Source organism: Papio anubis, chromosome 9 (genome assembly GCF_008728515.1).
Source record: "Papio anubis isolate 15944 chromosome 9, Panubis1.0, whole genome shotgun sequence".
NCBI lineage: Eukaryota > Metazoa > Chordata > Mammalia > Primates > Cercopithecidae > Papio > Papio anubis.
In genome coordinates, this window is record NC_044984.1 from 101633241 (window position 1) to 101653615 (window position 20375).

General features: G+C 48.2%; 1 protein-coding gene across 3 annotated transcripts in view; it reads left to right on the forward strand.

The window, feature by feature from the left end:
* The first annotated feature begins 3757 nt into the window (after positions 1-3757).
* The window catches only part of BTBD11 (BTB domain containing 11), a 337966-nt gene continuing 321348 nt past the window's right edge, over positions 3758-20375 (forward strand). The window contains exon 1 of one of the 3 annotated variants that reach the window (XM_017946172.3): positions 3758-5413. In XM_017946172.3, coding sequence (XP_017801661.3) covers positions 4279-5413 — 1135 coding nt within the window. In that variant the 5' untranslated portion in view covers positions 3758-4278. The remainder of the gene's footprint in view (positions 5414-20375) is intronic. The other 2 variants (XM_031650718.1, XM_031650719.1) reach the window with 2 other exon arrangements.

Here is a 20375-nt window from a genome sequence, read left to right on the forward strand (position 1 = left end):
CATGGGGTAGGTGAGATCACCAGGGAAACATGCAGAGAAGAGAGAAAGGCCTTGGGAACAAGCCCTAAGCTCAGAAATGGGACACCTTCCCATATCAGGGCTGGAGGAGAGGAGGCAGCATCAGGGAAAACACAGTGGAGCTAAGCTTGGATCTGAACATTACTGGTTGAGAAGAAAGGATGGAGAAGTGGAGGTGGGAGAAGAGTGCCACAAGCAAAGGGAATAGCATTTGCAAAGACATATCAGATGCAAGAGACAACATGTTACCTTGGAAAATCAGCAAGCGATTTCAGGATGGCTACAGCATAGGATGCATGCATATGTGAGTATGCCTGCCTATGAGTGCATGCATGTTTCTGTGTATCTGTGTGAAGGTGTGTGAATGTATCTGTGTATATCATGTGTCTATATGACATACATTAATCATCACTGGTTTTATAAACCTTTGCCAATCTGGTAGGCAAAATAATCCTAGTAATTTAATTTCTGTTTTTTAAATATATTTTTAATCTTTAGTATATGTTTATTATCTAGTAGCATTTCTTAGAGGATAACATATATTACTGGTAGTTTTGAATAGTTACTGTATTAGTCTGTTCATGTGTCTACATGAGTGTGAGTGTGTGTACAGAAGGCTAGGGTGATGAGACCCTAGAGAGGAAGTACAAATATCTCTTCAAGAGAGAGATTTTATTTCATTTAGAAATATACTCAGAAGTGGCATTACTGGATCATACGGTAGTTCCATTTTTTATTCTTTTTCTTTGGGTGAGGGGAACTTCCATACTGCTTTCTGCAATGTCTGTACCAATTTACATTCTTACCATCCATCAATGTACAAGGGTTCCCTTTTCTCCACATCCTTGCCATCCATCCCTTATAAAAGATTTATGATATTATGGAAAGAGTCTGGAAACACCGTGAGATCTGGAAACAGATCCCTGAAATCCAGTTAATCAGTAGAAACTTTAGCTGGAAAGTAATGGAGAACCTTTGAATTTCTTTTCTGATAATTACAAAAAATAATAAAATGAAAACCAGGCTTTCAGAAGATTCTTGGACTGGATGGTTTGAAGAAGGTAGGGGCAGGAGAATAGGAGACCAGTTGGTAGGATACTATAATAGTGAAAGTGGGAGGTGATCAGCGTGTATATTAGGATGGCAGCTATAGGGTGATAGCGGATTTGAGGCTCACCGGTATGAGAAACATGAGACAATTCATGAGGTTACCTGAGAAAGTCTATTGACTCCCACCCCCTCCCAGCTTTACTGAGGTATGATTGAAAAATAAAAATTATCTATATTTAGGGTAGACAATGTGATGTTCTGACATACATGTACATTGTGAATGATGACCACAATCAAGCTAATTAACAGATCCTTCACCTCATATAGTTACCTTCTGTGTATGATGAGAGCACACGAGATCTACTCTTTTAACAAATTTCAAGTATATAATACGTTATTATTAACTATATCAGCAAGCGATATAGTTTGCTGATATATGCTATACATTAGTTATCCAGAACATATTTCTCTTACAACTGAAAGTTTGTGGCCTTTGACCAATATTGTCCCCTTTTTGCCCACTCTCCAGCCCCTGGTAGCCACCATTCTACTTTCTGTTGTTGTAAGTTAAACTTTTTTTTTTCTTTTTTCTTTTTTCTTTTTTTTTTTTTTTTTTTTTTTTTAGGAGTCCACATATAAATGAGATCATGCTGTACTTGTCTTTCTGTGTCTGGTTTATTTCACTTAGGATATTCTCCAAGTTCATGATGTTATTGCAAATGACAGGATTTCCTTCTTTTTTAGAGCTGAATAATATTCCATTGCAGATATATACACACCATATTTTCTTTACCCATTTATCTGTGGATGGACACTTGGGTATGTTTCCACATCTTGGCTATTGTGAATAAACTGCAATGAACATGGAAGTGCATTTCTCCCTTCAAGAGAGAGATGTTCTTTTCCTTTTCTTTTTCTTTCCTTTTTTTGAGATGGAGTCTCACTCTGTCACCCGGGCAGAGGTGCAGTGGCGCAATCTTGGCTCACTGCAACCTCCGCCTCCTGGGTTCAAGCAATTCTTGTGCCTCAGCCTTCCGAGTAGCTGGGATTACAGGTGTGCACCACCATGCCCAGCTGATTTTTGTATTTTTAGTAGAGACGGGGTTTCACCATGTTGGCCAGGCTGGTCTCCAACTCCTGACCTCAAGTGATCTGCCTGTCTTGGCCTCCCAAAGTGCTGGCATTACAGGTGTGAGCCACCGCTCTCAGCAGAGATTTTATTTTCTTTGGGTGTATACTCAGAAGTGGGATTGCTGAATCACATGGTAGTTCTATTTTTATTTTTGGGAACCTCCATGCTGTTTTCCACAATGGCTGTACTCATTTACACCCCACCACCAGTGTATAAAGGTTCCTTTTTTTCCACATCCGTGCCAACATTTGTTGTCTTTTGACTTTTTAATAATAGCCATCCTTACAGGTCTGAAGTGATATCTCATTGTGGTTTTGATTTTCATCTCCCTAATGATTAGTGATGTTGAGCATATTTGCATATACCTGTTGGCCATTGTCGAACATTCAAAGCAACAGTTTAAAAGCATATCCTTAGGTCCTTCATCAATTTACAACAAGTATTTACTGAGCACCTCTACTGTGCCAGGACTCTGCATGGGAAGCCCTGGCCCAGCGTGGAATCCAGACAAGTAACTAGACTTTTGCAACCTACTGTTGCAAGGGCACAGAAATCAGCAACCGCAGAAGGGGACGGAGGCAGTGGAAGCACCGAAGCCAGTCCTGAAAGATCTGGGCCGGCTTCCTATAGGAAGGGATTCGAAGCTGAGAGACACAGTGTGCGGAGCTAGGAATCCCCATGTGTGTAAGATATGGCTTCTGCCCGGGTGGGTGGGGACAGACAAGTAGACGACACGATGCTATTTGACACAGGAATGCAGCTAAGTCATGCATATATATATTATATCTTTAGTCAGAAAAGAAGATTCTTCTTTGAGCAAATTCACTGCTTTTAAAAAGGCCGAGCTATTTGGAACGATGCCCACCAGGATGGCAAAGTGGTGCGTGAGCCCTCCCTGCAGCACACGCCCAGGACTTTGAAGCGGGGAGCAGGGTCCTCCTGGCTGCTGAAACGAATTGAGTTAATGAGCCCTACTGGCAGGTGGCGAACGGCCGGAGATCCGGCCTCCCAGTGGAGTCCACGCCCCGGGCTTCCGCTCGCCGGGCTTATTTCTCTCCATGCTGGAGCAAACCCGGGCTGAAAAAGGGACCCACTAATTGGTTTGCGTACCCGAAGTGGGAATAGAGGGAGGAAAACCGTGTGTCAGGCGTTACAGTGGGGAAAAAAGTGAAATCCCAAACGCAGGGGAGACAGCGACTGTCAGGCAGACACCTTGTGAACCGCGGTGGAGAGCACACCTAGGTGGGGAGGTCACCGGTCCAACCCACCACCCTCCGGGAGACTGAGGGCAGGGACAGCAGCAGGGGGCGGCATCCACGTCTCTACGCTTGCAAGGGTTCCCCAAGTTCCTGGCCACTGCTCCCCACTTCCTGCAGCCTCGGTCTCCTCCGGGGGCGTGTGTGAGGGGCGGGGCCGCATGGAGAGGAGGGATTAAAAAAAAAAAAAGCGAGGTAATTAGCATTCTCCGATTCCACTGGCTCTCCGCCGGCCCTGCTTTGCATACGCCCGTCCCACTAGCTGCCCGGGGTTTGCTGGGGTTCGGCAAGGTTTGCAGCCGCCACGGCAGCTGCTGCGCTCCGGTGCAGGGCAGGCTGGCGCCGAGCGAACCAGGGCCAGGAGCCGGGAGCCGGGAGCCGGGAGCCGGGAGCTGGGAGCCAGCTGCCCGCAGAGCTGCGGCGGCGGCGGCATTTGGGGTGGTCTCAGTTCCACGAACACCGTGGCCGGCGCCCTGTGGCTTCTGCGCCCAGCGGGGCTCAGGGAGGAACGGTCTAGACACTTTTTATTTTGGAAGAAAGGGGCAAGCCCCGGGGAGAGCTTCCTTCCCGGCCTGGCTCGCTCCCCAGTGCGCCCAGCTCCGGCCCGGACTCTGGAAGATGACTCCAGGGTCTGCTCTGTATATTCCAGCGGCGGCGGTTCCGGGAGGCAGCCGAAAGTAGTAACAGTTGGTAGCAGCGGCTGGTGGAAAAGTGAGCCGAGGCGGCGCGGACTCCGCTCTCCCCGCGCCCCGCGACACTCGCTGCTCCTCGCCGCTCCTTTTCCTTGGCTCCCAGGCGGCTGCAGCATGAAGTGGCGCAGCGATGGCCAGGAGAGGTAAGAAGCCCGTGGTGAGAACGCTGGAGGATCTGACGTTGGACTCGGGTTATGGTGGCGCGGCGGACTCGGTGCGCTCCTCCAACTTGTCTTTGTGCTGTTCCGACTCGCACCCGGCGTCCCCGTATGGCGGGAGCTGCTGGCCGCCTCTAGCTGACTCCATGCACAGCCGGCACAACAGCTTTGACACCGTCAACACTGCCCTGGTGGAAGACTCCGAGGGGCTGGACTGCGCCGGCCAGCACTGCTCGCGGCTGCTGCCGGACCTAGACGAGGTCCCCTGGACTCTCCAGGAGCTGGAGGCGCTGCTGCTGCGTTCGCGGGATCCCCGGGCAGGCCCGGCGGTCCCCGGCGGCCTGCCCAAGGACGCGCTGGCCAAGCTGTCGACGCTGGTGAGCCGGGCGCTGGTGCGCATCGCCAAAGAGGCGCAGCGCCTGAGTCTGCGCTTCGCCAAGTGCACCAAGTACGAGATCCAGAGCGCCATGGAGATCGTGCTGTCCTGGGGCCTGGCCGCACACTGCACGGCGGCTGCGCTGGCCGCACTGTCCCTCTACAACATGAGCAGCGCCGGCGGCGACCGCCTGGGCCGCGGCAAGTCGGCACGCTGCGGCCTCACCTTCTCCGTGGGCCGCGTGTATCGCTGGATGGTGGACAGCCGCGTGGCGCTGCGCATCCACGAGCACGCCGCCATCTACCTGACAGCCTGCATGGAGAGCCTCTTCCGGGACATCTACTCGCGGGTCGTGGCCTCCGGTGTGCCCCGGAGCTGCAGTGGCCCTGGGTCAGGCTCTGGCTCCGGCCCAGGCCCGAGCTCGGGCCCCGGTGCGGCCCCTGCGGCGGATAAAGAGCGGGAGGCGCCCGGGGGAGGAGCGGCGAGCGGCGGCGCCTGCAGCGCAGCCAGCAGCGCCAGCGGGGGCAGCAGCTGTTGCGCCCCGCCGGCCGCCGCGGCCGCCGCAGTCCCGCCGGCAGCCGCCGCCAACCACCACCATCACCACCACCATGCGCTCCACGAGTCGCCCAAGTTCACCGTGGAGACCCTGGAGCACACGGTCAACAACGACTCGGAGATCTGGGGTCTCCTGCAGCCCTACCAGCACCTCATCTGCGGGAAGAACGCCAGCGGTAAGTGGCTGCGCGGGTGCCACTCCCTCCCACCCAACCTGGCCAACTCTTGGCGCAAGTTTGCCTCGAGTCCCCCTCCCGCGTCTTCCCAGCCACGCGCTGCTGTCCCAAGCCGCTGAGGAGGCGGCCGGGCTGGAGGTAGCCAGAACAGGAGGTTGCCTGTTCCCTCCTGCACTCGGGTGCGCGTATTTTACGCCGCTGGTGCTGTCCCAGGTCCGCGAGCGCTAGGTTCCGCCCCCGGTGCGGAGCCGGGCGACAGCTGCCTCCAGCAAGCAGTGAGCGAAACCCAGCACCATTTTTTGGGGCAGGGTTGAGATCATTTGCGCTTAGTACATATACTCCACCCCAGCACTGTTTGTTTTGACCTTGAAGATGCCACTTCCCTGGGCGCATGAATTTGGCTCCCTAGGACTTGGGAGAAGGCGCGTTCCGCTCTCAGCAACCCAATGCTCCCACTTCCCCCACGCCCTCGGGGGGCACTCAGTACACAGGGGAAGGAGGGGCCTGACGGCTGTACCGGCTGAATGGTTGAGAGCTTGCTCGGCCTAGACAGTCGTAGAGGTGTGTGTGGTGAGACTGGGGTGCGGGAAGACTTTCGGTGCCAAGTTTTTCCAGAGCAGTTTTTGAGGGCTAGAGCACACAGCTGGTGGGGGCTGCGGGATGGACAAAGCCCCCAATTCCAGCCTCCCAGCTCTTGGCCTCTCCATTCCCTCTGGCAGGGAGCTGCAGCTCTCACCACTTGGCTGAAGGAGCGCCTCTGGGGATCTGGGCAGGATGGAGCTGGCGGGGGCAGTTCTAGAGGGGGTTGTCAGTTTACAGCGTCGTTTCCAGTAGGTTCTATCATCCTCTCTTCACGCCCCACTGTTTTGAAGGCCTGTCCTGGGTGGGTTTGAACCCGCAGTTCTGTCCTTGAAGGGGGTGGGGCCGGGGCGCTTGTTTTCGAGAGCTCGCGCTGGCGGTGCTGCCCGTCTGCGAAAGCCGGAGCTAGACACTTCAAAGCTTCATTTTTCCACAGGAAATGGTAGAAGCGTAACTGGAGACTCTAAAGGCGAAATAAAACTTTGTTACATATTCGGCGGTTTGGTCAGAGGTTGCGAGGTTGGAGCTGAAATGCAGTCTTTCTGGGCAGATTTCATTCATGTTGCTGCCTGTCTGTTTCCCGGGGGCTGGAGGAGCACTGCGGTGGGCGGTGCCAAGGGTGTGCATGTGCGTGTGAGAGTCTGAGTGCGCGCGCGTCTGTGCGTGTGTAAGTGCTTGTGAGTGTGCGCAGGAACGAGCGGGCGCGCTGGGCGCCCGGCTCCAGCGGAAGCCTTTGGAAACCGACCCTGCAGCCCTCGGTCCCTTCACCTGGATTTGATCATCAGTGGGGGAGGGGAAGGAAGGAGCAAAGCGGGTGTGTGTTTGTGTGTGTTGGGGAGGGGAATCCGCGCTGATCTCTGAGACTCTTCGGGATCTCTTTGCCAGAGCCCTTCCCCGTCTGCTGCCAGCCAGGGCACAACCCTCAAAGAGAGGATATCTTCGAGGCCACACACACACACACACACACATACACACACACATACACACACACACCTTGAAATCTCGACTAAGATGGAAACATCTGGGGAGAAGCCATTGGGCTTTGTATGTGCTTCTTGAGAATGCGGGGATTCACCTGCAAAACCTGGGAGCTTTGGACTGGATTGCTCTTTGTTTGAAACCCTACCCCCACCAAAATGCACAGAGGGGCTTAATTTCCTTCCTAGTGGCTCCCATGACAATCATCTTACTCTTTGCTGCCCCCGACTCCCAACTCCTTACCCACCTTCTGGGCCTGGAACCTCTTCTTTTTTCTCCCTCATTATTTCCTTTGGGAGGCTCTAGTGTGGAAATCTGGGCACCCTGCCCTACCTCTGTCTTTGCCATTATCCTGAAGTTGTGAGTTTGGGCAAGTCACTTTACATCTTTGGGCCTCAGTTGCCTCCTCTGTAAAATAGGGGGCTAGATATGTAATACACCCCCAGGTCCTCTTGTAGCTCTGTGTTAGTAGCTTCTATATTTTTTCAAATCGGTTTTACTTTTATGAACCTTAACAACTTTTAAAAACAGTTTTTGTGTTTACCCTTTTTGGAGGAAGTATAATTTAAGGAAGGAGAAGACCACAGAGTTGGTTTTGGGCAGGGTGAGTGAATGTCGGTTGGGGTTTGCTGCCATCACAACCTCTCCCACACCACAGCGCTTAACTCTTGGGTTTCAGGGCCCCTTCAGTCTCCTCTGGGTATGAGATACACTGTAAGTTCATTGTGATCTCTTCATGTCTTTTCTTTGGGCTTGTTTAAAATGGCAGGTCATTTATGCAGAAGAGTTAAAGAATGAGTGATTAATTCCTTAGGTATCGGAATCATACATTAAATATCAAACCTATTTCTTAAACTATTTTGTACGGAGTCTTTCTGATCTGCAAGCCTTATTAAGGACAACATACCTTACATAATAGATTTTCCCTCCTTTAATTTGGCAGTATCATTTATTTATTCATTTGTGAATTCATTTGTTCGTCGGTACTTACTGCAGTTGCTAAATGCTAGGGTCTGAGCAAGCGCCGGGTGAGAGGTAGTAACAGCTAACATGTATCCAGCAGGGCTCTATATATTGACCCATTTGATCCTCAGTACCTCTTGAAAAGGTACGCCATTATCCCCATTATTTACAGGAAGAAACTGAGGCACAGGGAATTTAAGTATCTTGCTTATTTAAATGCAGATAGCCTGGCTCCAGAGTCCGTACTCATAATCCCTGTCTATATGATTCTTTAGTGACAGATGAGTTCCCTGCCTTCAGACATCCCACCTGCCCTTTATTACCTACCGGGTGAACAGAGACCCTTCCTGTCATACAATTCCTGAATTGTATACTTTTTGTTCCTCTCAAATGGAACTGGGCAGAACTGGATTTTGCATGTTTTTATATCTCCTGCTAAGCCTAAGAGAGGCCCTAGTAGGCCGGGTATGGTGGCTCACTCCTGTAATCCCAGCACTTTGTGAGGCCGAGGCGGGCGGATTGCGAGGTCAGGAGATCGAGGCCATCCTGGTTAACACGGTGAAACCCCGTCTCTGCTAAAAATACAAAAAATTAGCTGGGCGTGGTGGCGGGTGCCTGTAGTCCCAGCTACTCAGGAGGCTGAGGCAGGAGAATGGCGTGAACCAGGAAGGCAGAGCTTGCAGTGAGCCGAGATCATGCCATTGCACTCCAACCTGGGCGATAGAGCAAGACTCTGTTTCAAAAAAAAAAAAAAAAAAAGAGGCCCTAGTCCACAGTTGGAGCTTATTAGATACCTGTTTGAGTTGAGCAAGCTATTGTACTGCATTATACAATGATGTCCTGAAAAAACTATTGCTTTTTGAGTTTCTTGAATCATCTTTGCAAGTTTTTCTACTTTGTTGTTATTGTTGTTCTAAAGAAGGGGTCTCGCTATGTTGCCCAGGCTGTCTTTGAACTCCTGAGCTCAAGCAATCCTTCCACCTCAGCCGAGTAGCCGGGACTACAGGCTGGCACTGGCTCCAAGTTCTTCTTCCTTGGTTGCCCCTTCTTACTGCTGTTTCTGTACCTGTCCACCTTTCTAATTTGCTGCTGCTAAACTGCCCAGGCTAAGGAATTGTGAAACTAGTCATGTGGGACTGGATTCAGAAAACAAAATATAGTTGGCTCTGAAGTGAAAGAAGGCCTAGGGGCTCTCAAAAATCACATCCATGGGCTTGCTGTGGGCATGAACTTTGCAGTTATGTAAAAACTTTTCAGAACTGGAGTTTTGTGTTGATTTTCAGCTGTTTTGAAGAGCCGGGGCAACAGCTAAGGGACCCCACTGTGGAGTTTTAAAAATTTGACTTGATTGAGCTAAATAAGGAGTGGGCAGAAGTACTTCACTGTGCCTTTGTATGTGCTAGTCATTGTGCCTTAAACTCCTTTAGAGCTGGCCAGTTCCTACTCATCCTTGAAGACTTGGCTTCAAGAATGAGTTGGTCTTCCCGGCTTCCTTGTGAGGGCTTCCTTGACACAACCTCTTCTCCGTTCTTATTCATCTCTGTGTCTCCTTCCGTATCACTCAGCACAGTGCCTGGCACTTTGTATAATAGATGCTCTCTACTGCTTGTTAAATGAATATAACCAGCTGATTCAATTTTACGCATTTAAAATTTGCCTCTCAGCTGTAAAGGCAGTTGTTAAGAGAATGGCCTCTGGTGTTGGACCTCTAGGATTTGAATTTCAAGGCTGCCATTTTCTAGTTGTTTGTTCTTAGGTATGTGACTCAACCTCTCTGTCCTCCAGTTTCCTCAGCTGTAAAATAGAGGTAATAATTACAAGGATTAAATGAGATTATGTGTCTAAGGCTATTATAATCTGGTGCTGACACATGGTAGGTGCTAAAATGATGATGATAGTTGTGATAATCTAGGCACAATGGTATCTCATCTCTATCACATCCAGATTAATTCATTCCCACATGCTCAGGGTGGATGGAACCAACAAGGCACAGAATTTTAACTGGATCCCCCTTTTTAATATAACACCAAGTAACTCAGTACACCTGCCTCAAGATTGATGCCATGGGCACAGCCCCGTGGCCAGGGTCACAAAAGGATTGTTTTGGTCAAAGGAAAGTAGCTTATTTTGGGGAGGCTGAGGCAGGAAGATTGCTTGAGGCCAGGAGTTTGAGACCAGCTGAAGCAACATAGTGAGATCTCATCTCTACAGGAAAAAAAAAATATATATATATAAATAAATTAAAGTAAAATAAAATAACATTAAGGTAGCTTATTTTATTTGCTGTATTTTAAACTTAAATGATGTCTATCTTTAGTGAAGGGGCACCAGGAAACTTTCTGGAAATAGTTCCTTATGTTGATTGGAATGTGGGTTCAGAGGTGTATGCATTTGTCAAACGGGTTTTCACCATGCCTGCCAGGCTGGTATCTAACGGTAAACCTAGTATTTGAGCATTTTACTGTATTGTGAAATATGCTTCAGTTAAAAAAAAAAGACACACCAAAAAAAAAAAAAAAAAAAAGCCATAGGTATTCTTGAATTAGAGTTTGTTTTAAATGTACAATTTGAAGGGCAGACTGGAAGAGGTGGTATGGAATGGTGTGAAAAGGAAGGGAGAAAGACCTTACACTTAGATCTAACCCTAAATTTTCACTCTACCGTTCTCTAGCAAGTGACTTAATTTTGCTAAACTTAGTTTTCTCATCTGTACAGTGAGGATTAGAAAACAAAAGAAGGTGTATTTTAAAAAGGAAGAAAACCCAAACCAAACACAAAGGGCAATTACAAGGATTAATTCAGATACAGTTTATAAAAGCACCTGCCACATAGTAGGCACTCGATAATAATGGCTTCCTTAAAAAACAGATTATTCAGGCTGGAGAAAATAATAATACTTGGGGGATTTTGAATAGTCTCTTTCATTTCAGGGATCCCCAGTCATTTGATAAACATTAATTAACACGAGCCCTCACCTGTCAGCACGGGCTTTGGGGGTAGGTTGGTTTTCAGGTCTTTTGCTTTTCTATTGCCTCTGCACAAAATGCTTGCTCAGCTGTTTTCTTGTCCCTAAACTGGTCATCCTGTTCTGTGGAAAAGTGTTGCTGTGTTGGACCAAAAATGTCACAGAAGAAACCCAAGTTCTTAAGAGGAAGAGCAAACGCTATCTCAAGAGCCAGCTGTAGCAGTGCCTGTGCTCACAGAGCACCTTTTCAATTAACTGGCTTGATGTAAATTAAAACTGGAATTTGGGTCAGTAAAGGGTGATTGGGCTTTCTGTGCAGACCTGCTAGTTCAGTGCTGGGGCATTTGCAAGTTGGGTGTTTCTTGAAACATAAAATAAAACTAACAAAACAATGAAGGACTAACCTGAAGACCTGGGGTCGGGGCAGAGTTGATGAACTTTGTCTAGAAGGAAGGCCTCTAATTCTGAGTCTGTTAGTATTTGTGACCTTGAGCCAGGCACCAAACTCATTATTACCAAACTTATTATCCACTGAAAGGTAAATACAAAATAGTAATTGACTCTGGACTCAGGCACACCTGTAAGCTGCAGTTTCCCTATCTGTAAAATGGGTATTGTAATAAACAGCTCTACTTGTATAGCTTATGATATGCCAGGCACTATTTTAAGAGCTTTATGTAGTATAATCATTATAGTTACATCAGCTATTATTATTATTATTATTATTATTATTGAGATGGAGTTTTGCTTTTGTTGCCCAGGCTGGAGTGCAATGGTGCAATCTCAGCTCACTGCAACCTCTGACTCCCAGGTTCAAGTGATTCTCCTGCCTCTGCCTCCTGAGTAACTGGGATTATAGGCATGCGCCATCACGCCTGGCTAATTTTGTATTTTTAGTAGAGACAAGGTTTCACCATGCTGACCAGGCTGGTTTCAAACTTCTGACCTCAGGTGACCCACTCATCTCCACCTCCCAAAGTGCTGGGATTATAGGTATGAGCCACCATGCCTGGCCTTATCAGTTATTATTAAAGACAGTTCAGAAATCTCAGTAGCTTAACACAATAGAAATTCATTTCTTATACACTTAAACTCTGATTGAGAGAGGAGTGGGGTTGGAGGAAGCAGGAGGGTCATTTAGGTACCAAGCTTGACTAATGGAGAGTTTGCCTTTTTTATTTTCTACATGTGGCCTTCAGTGCCTTCCTTGGACATTCATCCAGCCAGTAGGTAGAGGGAGACAGTGAGTGTGGAGGAGCTTAAGAAAGGTGGTATAGGCTAAGCCTGGAGGGACTTACATTGCTTGTGTCCACATATCATTGACCAGATGTATCATTGGCTCTCTGACCACCAATATGTGTGTGCCTCCTTCTTCCTATGCTCAAAACACATTCTCTTTTCCCTAAGGGAGGAACCCACATTTTATCTGATCCCTGCTTCCAACTTCAAGTTCAGAGTCATTGGATGTTGCTCAGTCCTATCCATGAAGCTGAGTGTGGCACCTCACCATGGTCCAGGGACTCATGAGGCAAAACAAACTTATTATCTGCCACTCTGCATTCATATCCCACATCTGAGCAGCGTGGGATAACCATCACAAAACTCCCATTTGGAAAGGATAATCATGGACAGTATATACACAGCAGTCACTGGTCCTCAGTAGTGATGAAATCTTGCCAAACAAGCATTGTGGGATTATATCCTAGCAGTGGGTGAAGTTCCTGGATTAGGTCCTGACTCTTCTCCTGATAGGAATTTACTGGTTCATTGTTCTCCACACTCTCAGCTGTGCTGGTGGGAGGATTTTCTTTGTTATTTTCTACAACCACACCTGAAGTTGGTCGTGGGCAGTATGGCCTTCTTGGGGGCTCTAAATCTTTTGTGACCTAGTTCTTTCCCTTGAACCTCTGGGGGCCCAAGGATTGTTTTAATGCTATAACAGTAAAAGACTATTAAAGTCAAGGTTTATAGATTTTGCAATGCAATTCCCTCAACTTAGTAAGACTTTGATCTATGATGTCTAATATGCCAGTAGCCACACCCAAAGTTATTTCCTAGACTTAATTCTGAAGCCTGGATTATTACTTCCTTTCCCCCATACCTCTCTTTCTCTCTAAATTTAATGGCAGCTACCTTGAGGCCATCAGGCTTAGGTGGGAAGCTTATATTCGTCACATGATACTTATTTCACTTAAATGTCTTCTCACTCTTTTCTTTTATTGTTTGGGGTTTAGACATAGTTGTCTGTTTTTACCTCTCCACTATTCCTGTCTAAAATTACTTTCAAACTAGTTAATTTATGCCTGAGTTCTTCTCTTTACCTAGTACCTTACTTAGCCAGGAACTGTTAGCAAACTCTATTACCATTATTTTTTATGCTCTTTCTATAGAGCATACAGGTTTAGTAGGCGTGAGCTCTGACTGCCAAGTTATCATAGATGACAGTTTAATGAGACATTTTTCTTCTGTATCACATGGGTTTCCAGTTTTCCAGGCTCTAGTGTAACCTGCTACCTGACTTCTAAGCCAATGTCTCATGTTTTAAGCAGTCCACTTCTGGAACTAAGTTCTGTATTAGTTAGGGTAATGCTAGCCGATGCATCAGATAAATCCTAACATCTTAGTGGCTGAACATAATAAAAGCTGCTTTCTCATTCATGTAGAGTCCACCTGATGGCAGGGGAGAGAGGTGCTCTGTCTGTGGAAGTTGATGGAAGCTCTACCATCTTGAACACATAACTCCCAGAGATGTCTCTGATCGAGGATGATAGAGAATGTGGAGGATTGTAATACAGTCCTGGATGTGGGTGTGTCAATTCCTTCCATATTCCAATGACCGGCACTCGGTCGCATGGCCTCCACTGGATGTAAGGGGGCTGGAAATTATGGTCTCTGGCAGGGCAGCCACCCACAGCCACAAGTCTACAGTATCAGAGGGGCATAAGTATTTAATAGAGAGCTAGCCATCTCAACAACCTTATGAAGCAGGCGCTATTATTATCCCCATTTTACAGATTAAGAAGTTGAGGAACAGAAGGTTTAATGAATTTGCTTAAGGTGACATGGCTTGCAAGTGGCCAGCCAGATTTGAATTAGGCAGTTGGCAGTCTGCCTTATAGAATGCTTGTGAGGATTAAAATGACATAATGAATGTGAAACGTTGATCGTAGCATCTCATATGTACTTAATAACTGTTATCTTTATTATTATCGATAGTATCATTCTATACTGAAAGTGGAGTGGATTAACAGTGAATGGATGTGAAGGTAAAATGTCAATCTGAACGAGTGGGTGCTCCAGGAAAATTGTATCACGTGTCTGTCTTTTCCCCTTTGCCATCTCCTGCGTTTTATCCACAGGGAGAACTACCAGTTGCTGAACCAGGGACTATTCCAGAATTTCCACACACAAGACTTTATTTAATCTCCACACTCTTCTTGCGAAATGACTGTTTCTTATCCTCAATGTGCTGAGGAAGAAACTGAGGCTCAGAAAAGTTCAGCAACTAGTTCAGGATGCCACGGCTACACAGTGGTTGAGTTGGGATTTGGGCTCAAGAGCCTGTGCTCTGAACTGCCACAGCCCGGTGGTGAAATCCGGATCACAGGGGCCTCCAGGAGGATCCCAGAAGGACTCCAGTGCAGCCTGAGGGGCGTGTGGGGTAGAGGGCGGGGCTTGCCTTGGTGGTGGTGGTTACGGTTGATGATTGTCCTTGTGCATAATATGTGGTCACAGCTCTTTTTTTAGTCCCCGCCGGCTTCCCCTCTCCCTGGCTGCCCCATGAGTCACTTCCCAGCTGTCCATCAGATCACAGCATAGCCTCCTCAGCTGAGGCCCTGGGGAAATAGCTGGCTTTATCATCTCCAGGGACAGCTCCCTCCATACCCTGCCTAGCTGGGTGGGCTCAGTGCCATAAGAAGCACAGGCCCTCTCACAGGTAGAACTGAATTCAGAAAACTGTGGCATAGGGGAGAATTGATTCCATTTTTACTGCAGAGGAGACTGAGCCTCGTCCTCCCTGAGAATCACAGAGCTGGGTTTTTGCTAGACTCTGGAGTTAGGTGGACCAGGGTTCAAATTCTGGCTCTATTGCCTACAAGCCAGGTGATCTTGGGCAAGTCAGTTCATCTTTCCCAGCCTCAATTTTCTTGTCTGCTTCATAGTGGTAGCACTCCCTCATAAAGAAAATGTCATCGAGAGGATAAAATGAGTTAATTCATATAAAAGTCCTTAGAATAATATTGGACACATCGTAAGTACTCAATATCTGTTAACAATCATCGTCATTATTATTAAGTGCTTAAGCAGGTGCCAGCCTCCTTGCTTAAAGAACTGCCCCCGGTCGCTGCCTCATTTACTGAGTGACTGAAAAGCTTTCTATAGTTTGTCAGTAACCAGAGTTCTGGACTTTGACCACTTATTAGCTGTGTGATGTCAGGCAAGTTACCTAACCTCTCTGTGACTCACTTTTTCCCTTTGTTACATGAGAGTAATAGTGAAACCTAATTCTGAAGGCTGTTGGGAAGTGCCTGACATGCAGAAATTGCTTCATACATATTGGCCATTGTGGGGTTTCATTATATTCATTATGACTTTCTATAGGCACTGTGTTAAATGTTGAGCAACATTTAACTGTGCTCATGGAGCTTGTGGGCCTGTGCTGGGTTTAATTTATTCATCAAAGAATTTGCAGATGTAAATTTACAACTGGTGACATGTGCAACAAAGGAGAGACATACAGGCTATTAGAGTCTTTACTACGGCTCTTGATGTGGCTGGGAGTAAGGCTTCACTAAGGAAATGGGGAAATGAGGCTTGAGTGAGGCTGGAATGAGGCTGAAGCATGGCCAAGTTGATGGAAAAGGTAGGAAGAATACTTGGTGAATGCGAACTGCATGTGCAAAGGGCCTGTGGCAGAGGAGAGCATGGGGGGAAGGTAGAATGGCCAGTGCAGCTGGAATGGGAGTGGGTAGGGAGGGGAGTCTGGTAGAGGTTAGACTAAGCATCTGCCAGATTAAGCAGGCTTTTACAGAGGGCACTGGAGAGCCCTTGAAAGCTTTTAAGGAGGGAGATACAGTGATCAGATTTGTGTTCTAAAAAGATCATGTTGGCAGTAGTTCAGAGAGCACACTGGAAGGGTGAATGTGGAAAGGCTGGTTAGGTATTGTCATCGTCCCCATCTTACCCAAGAAGAATCTGAGACTGTGATACATAAAGTCACTTGCCCAAAGTTGCTAAGACAATAAGTAAAGAACTCAATTTAAAAACATAGAATTTAAGTCTGAGGGACTTCAAATTCGACCTTCCTCTCACCATACCATGCCTCATTCCAAGGGAGCATCTGGTTTAACTCTCATATTTTACAGATGTGGAAACTGAGGCGCAGAGTGGGATACTGTCTTGTCCAAGATCACACAGCAGAGCTGGAACCGGTATACCAGGTTTCTGGATTTTCAGAGCCCATCTCCCATCTGCAGTGATGTATCAGCTCCTGTAAACCAGATCACCCATGGGAAGCACAGTGGGATGAGAGCCTGCATCATCGATTAGCAGTTTGGAGATTAGTTTACGATCCGGCTGTAATATCTCTGGTTTTACTATACATCTCACAGTAAAATAAATGCTAGTCTAGAAGCATGTGGAGGTCCCCATTAGATCGTGGCTGAACCAATGAAAGCAATTACTGTGAAGATCAGGTGTGCTAAATGCAGAATCAAATTAACAGTTCCCCTGTGCATTCATATCTAAAAGCAAATCAGAGAGGCAGCTTTGAGGAGGGGTAAGTGAAATCTTACAGTGCCTGCCTCTGAGGTTGAGGCTGCATGGATTAACTGATTTTCTTTGGGTGGTATGTGTCATTGTTCCTTCCTAATCCCAGCTCAGGGTACCACCCAGGGAGTCATGATGTGCCCAAGAAGCACGCCAGACTTAAATTACCTCTTTTCTTTCTCTGGATGCTTTGAGCATTTCAAGTACTGGGGAGGTGGCACAGCCTTTTTCTCTCTCCGCCTCCTTCCTCAGCCCCTTTCAGTCTTCTCTATACTGACTTTGACGTTTAGGGGCTGGGCTCACTCGCGTGAGCAAAGCCATAGGTGCTTCCTGCCCTCATGGAGCTTGCGGGCTTGAGGCGGGTTTAGTTTGTTCACAGATAGTCACACAGATGTCAAACTGCACCCATGACAGTTGCTCAGCGGGAGAGATTCACAGGGCCAGGAGTATTTGATGGGGACAAAGCCTCCTTAGACTGCGGGGTGAGGTCCAGGGCAGTGCCTGCGAGGGGAGCTGCCCCTCCCTTGTGCTTCCGGGGTGGGGACCGGGGACACCAGGCATTCAGAGGTGGAAGGCTCCTTGTCAGCCTCCTCCACCTGGTGCTGGTGGTGACACAGGCGGTGGCGAAGCCTGCAGGGATGGGGTGGTAAGGGTGTGATCTGTGCACAGGTGATTGGAGCTCCTCCTTCCCACCCGGAAGTCTGCACCACCAGGGCAGGCAGAGGGCAGAGAGCAGGGAATCTCATCCCCATGTCAGCGCCTCTGATTCTGCTCAATCTCCTTCCCTTTGGAAGCCCTCCCCACCCTCCTCCTGCTCCTGCCATTCTGCAGCTGCTACTGTTGGGGCCAGATGATAGGCCTCTTGTTCAGCTTGCTGCGGCAGCCATGGTGGATGGAGGGCAGGGGCAGGGGCCTCCCCCCTCCCCCCCCGCCCCCGCCCCCTTCCCCCCCTCTCCCCACCTGGATCCGCTGGCTGCTCTTGCTGATTCGGCTGCTGCTCTAAGTTTTCTCTCTCCAAGCATGAGAGCTATGGATCAAGGAAACAGACCAAGAGTGAGCTGGCACCTTCACAACCTCTGATGGCCCCATAATGTGGAGCCTCGAGGGGCAGCCGGGAGCCTGTGCTGGGGTAGGAATTTGCCTGAGCCCCACAGTGCATGGGAAGGCCTCGCTTGGCTCAGGCCCAGGAAGGTGGGCTCGTGCTGTGTGACCTCACGCTCCTGACCTCTCTGAGCCTCATTGCCCTCACATGGGAGTTGGAAATAATGATCACACCAGGTTCTGGTGTTGATAGGGTTGGAAGTGTCTAATGAGGCGATGCTTTGGAAAACCAGGAAGCCCAGCTCATCATCTTGGTAAAAGCTGACACGTTCTGAGCATTTGCCACACTCCTTGCACCATTTTAAGTAATGGAGAGCATTAGCTGCTCTATGAGACAGGCACAGTTATCATCTCTGTTTCACAGATGAGGACACCTGGGAGAGATGGAGAGACTTGCTCAAAGTCCTACAGTTAGTAAGATGCAGGGTGGGGACTCCGTCCCTGTTTCTCGGTTCCTGTTCCTAACCACCATGCCTTGAGAAGGAAATATGGGATGTAAGAGAGATCTGACTCAGAAATCATGGAAGATGACTGAGGAGAAATTACCCAGACACCTGGGGTGAGTAATATCACCCCTGTCAGGGGCAGAGAAGTGAGGCAGTCGGCTTGAGACTGCGTGGATAGTAGCAGCAGAGTTCGGGGTTGAACCTAGGCCATCCTGCCTCAAGGCCTGAGCACATGTGAAGGGAGGAGGGGAAAAGGTGTGAGTCTCCCCAGGCCATGCCATACAATGTTGTGACCCGTGGCAAGGCCCTGTTCTCCTACTGGCCTTGCTAGGGTTGGGCTACAGATTTGCCACTGCTGAGCTTCCCAGAAGCCTGTGCAAAAGGAGCAATCATGAGCCGACTCACAATTCTTTGTATGGTGGATGAGACAGCAATAAACCAGTTGCTATAGCTGTGCCTGTTGCTTAGGCCAGAAAGAAATTTCTCAGTAGGAGATTGGAAGCCATTATTAAGTTGCATTTAGCGACCTCACATTTCAGCCCATGGTTGTTAAGGAAGAACAAGGGGAGCTGCTTCCTGATCTGCGAAGGGTCTCTCCCACCCGTCCCTGCTGCCTTCACCCCCTCGCTCATTCCTTATGGTATGTCCACTTGTTGTCCTTTGTGTATAAACAGAAGGCAGGGGTTGGGGCAGCATATGACGCTTCCTCCTATATTCTGGAGGAGGGTCTTAGGGTCAGAAGGTGCCCTGGAAGTGTATGTCTAAGTCAGATGGTCTGTAGAGAAGCAGAGTGAGTTCATATGCTCCTCTGAGACAAAATAAGCAGACCACACATTGCACCTGCAAATATAGAGTCATCAGCAAGCTGGGGTGCAAGTTTAGGGAGGCAGGAGAGAGCTGGATGAGACCTGGGCTTTGGAGAGATTTCATCGGTATGGTCAGATGAGACAGCGCTTGAGGGTTTAGTGCCAGAAGAGGACATGAGGCCTACTCTAGATAAGCTGTGTTGATCTCAGGCAAGTGACTTAACCTCTTTGGACTTGTTTCCTCATCAGAAAAATGGAGATAAGAAATATACCAGGTTCCCAGAATTGTTTTGAGGATCAAAGGAGTCCTCAGATATAAAAGTGCTCTGTAAACTGTAAAATAACCATTCATTCAATCATTTATTCAATAGATACTTATCGAGAGGCTACCATATACCAGGTATGGCTCTAGATACTTAGCATCCATCAGTCCATAGAAAAAAGTCATTGCCTTTACAGAACTTACATTCTAGTTGGGGAGACCCTACTAGATAATAAACACACTGTATAAGTAAAAGTGTTAGAAGGTGACACCTGCCATGGAAAAATTAAATCAGAGTAGGGAGAATCGGGAGAGTAGGGGATGGTTGCAATGATAGCATGGTCAGGGTGGCCTCACTCCAAAGATGACATTGGTGTAGAAAGATGAAGGAGGTGAGGGAATTGATCATGTTGGTATCTGGGAGAAAACTGTTTCAGGCAGAGGGAACAGCCAGTGTAAAGGCACTGAGGCAGGAATAGCTAAGAACCCATTGTGGTGGAGAAGCATGAGTGAGCCAAGAGGAATGAGAGGTGAAAGCACAGGGTCATCATAAGCCAGGTTAGGTAGGGCCACATAGGTCATCACAGACTTTGACTTTTATTCTTAGTGAGCTGGGAAGCCATGGCAGGGTTTTGAACAAGGATTGGCAGATCTGGTTGAAGATGGACTCCAGAGGAACAAGAGTGCAGGCAGGGGAGACGAGTGTGTGGAGGCTCTTCCGATAACCCGGGCAGGAGAGGAGGGTGGCCTAGCCAGGGTGGTAGCAGTGGAGGTGGGCTAGGAAGAAGCTTCTGGCTGTAACTAAAAGGTGGAGTTAACAAGCTCATGTTGATACATTGGGTGTGGGGTGTGAGGGAATAAGGGGGATCAAGGAAGACTCTGAAGGGTTTTTGGTTTGAACAATGAGGAGGATGGAGTTGCCTTAAACTGAGATGGGAAAGACCGTGGAAAGAGCAGGTTTGGAGATGGCAGGAAGATCAGGACCCCAGCTTGGGACATGCAAAGTTCGAGTTGTCTTTTAGGTGTCCAGGAGGAGATGTTAACCAGGCTATTGGATACTCACTCAGGAGTATCTCGAATTCAGGAGAGAGGA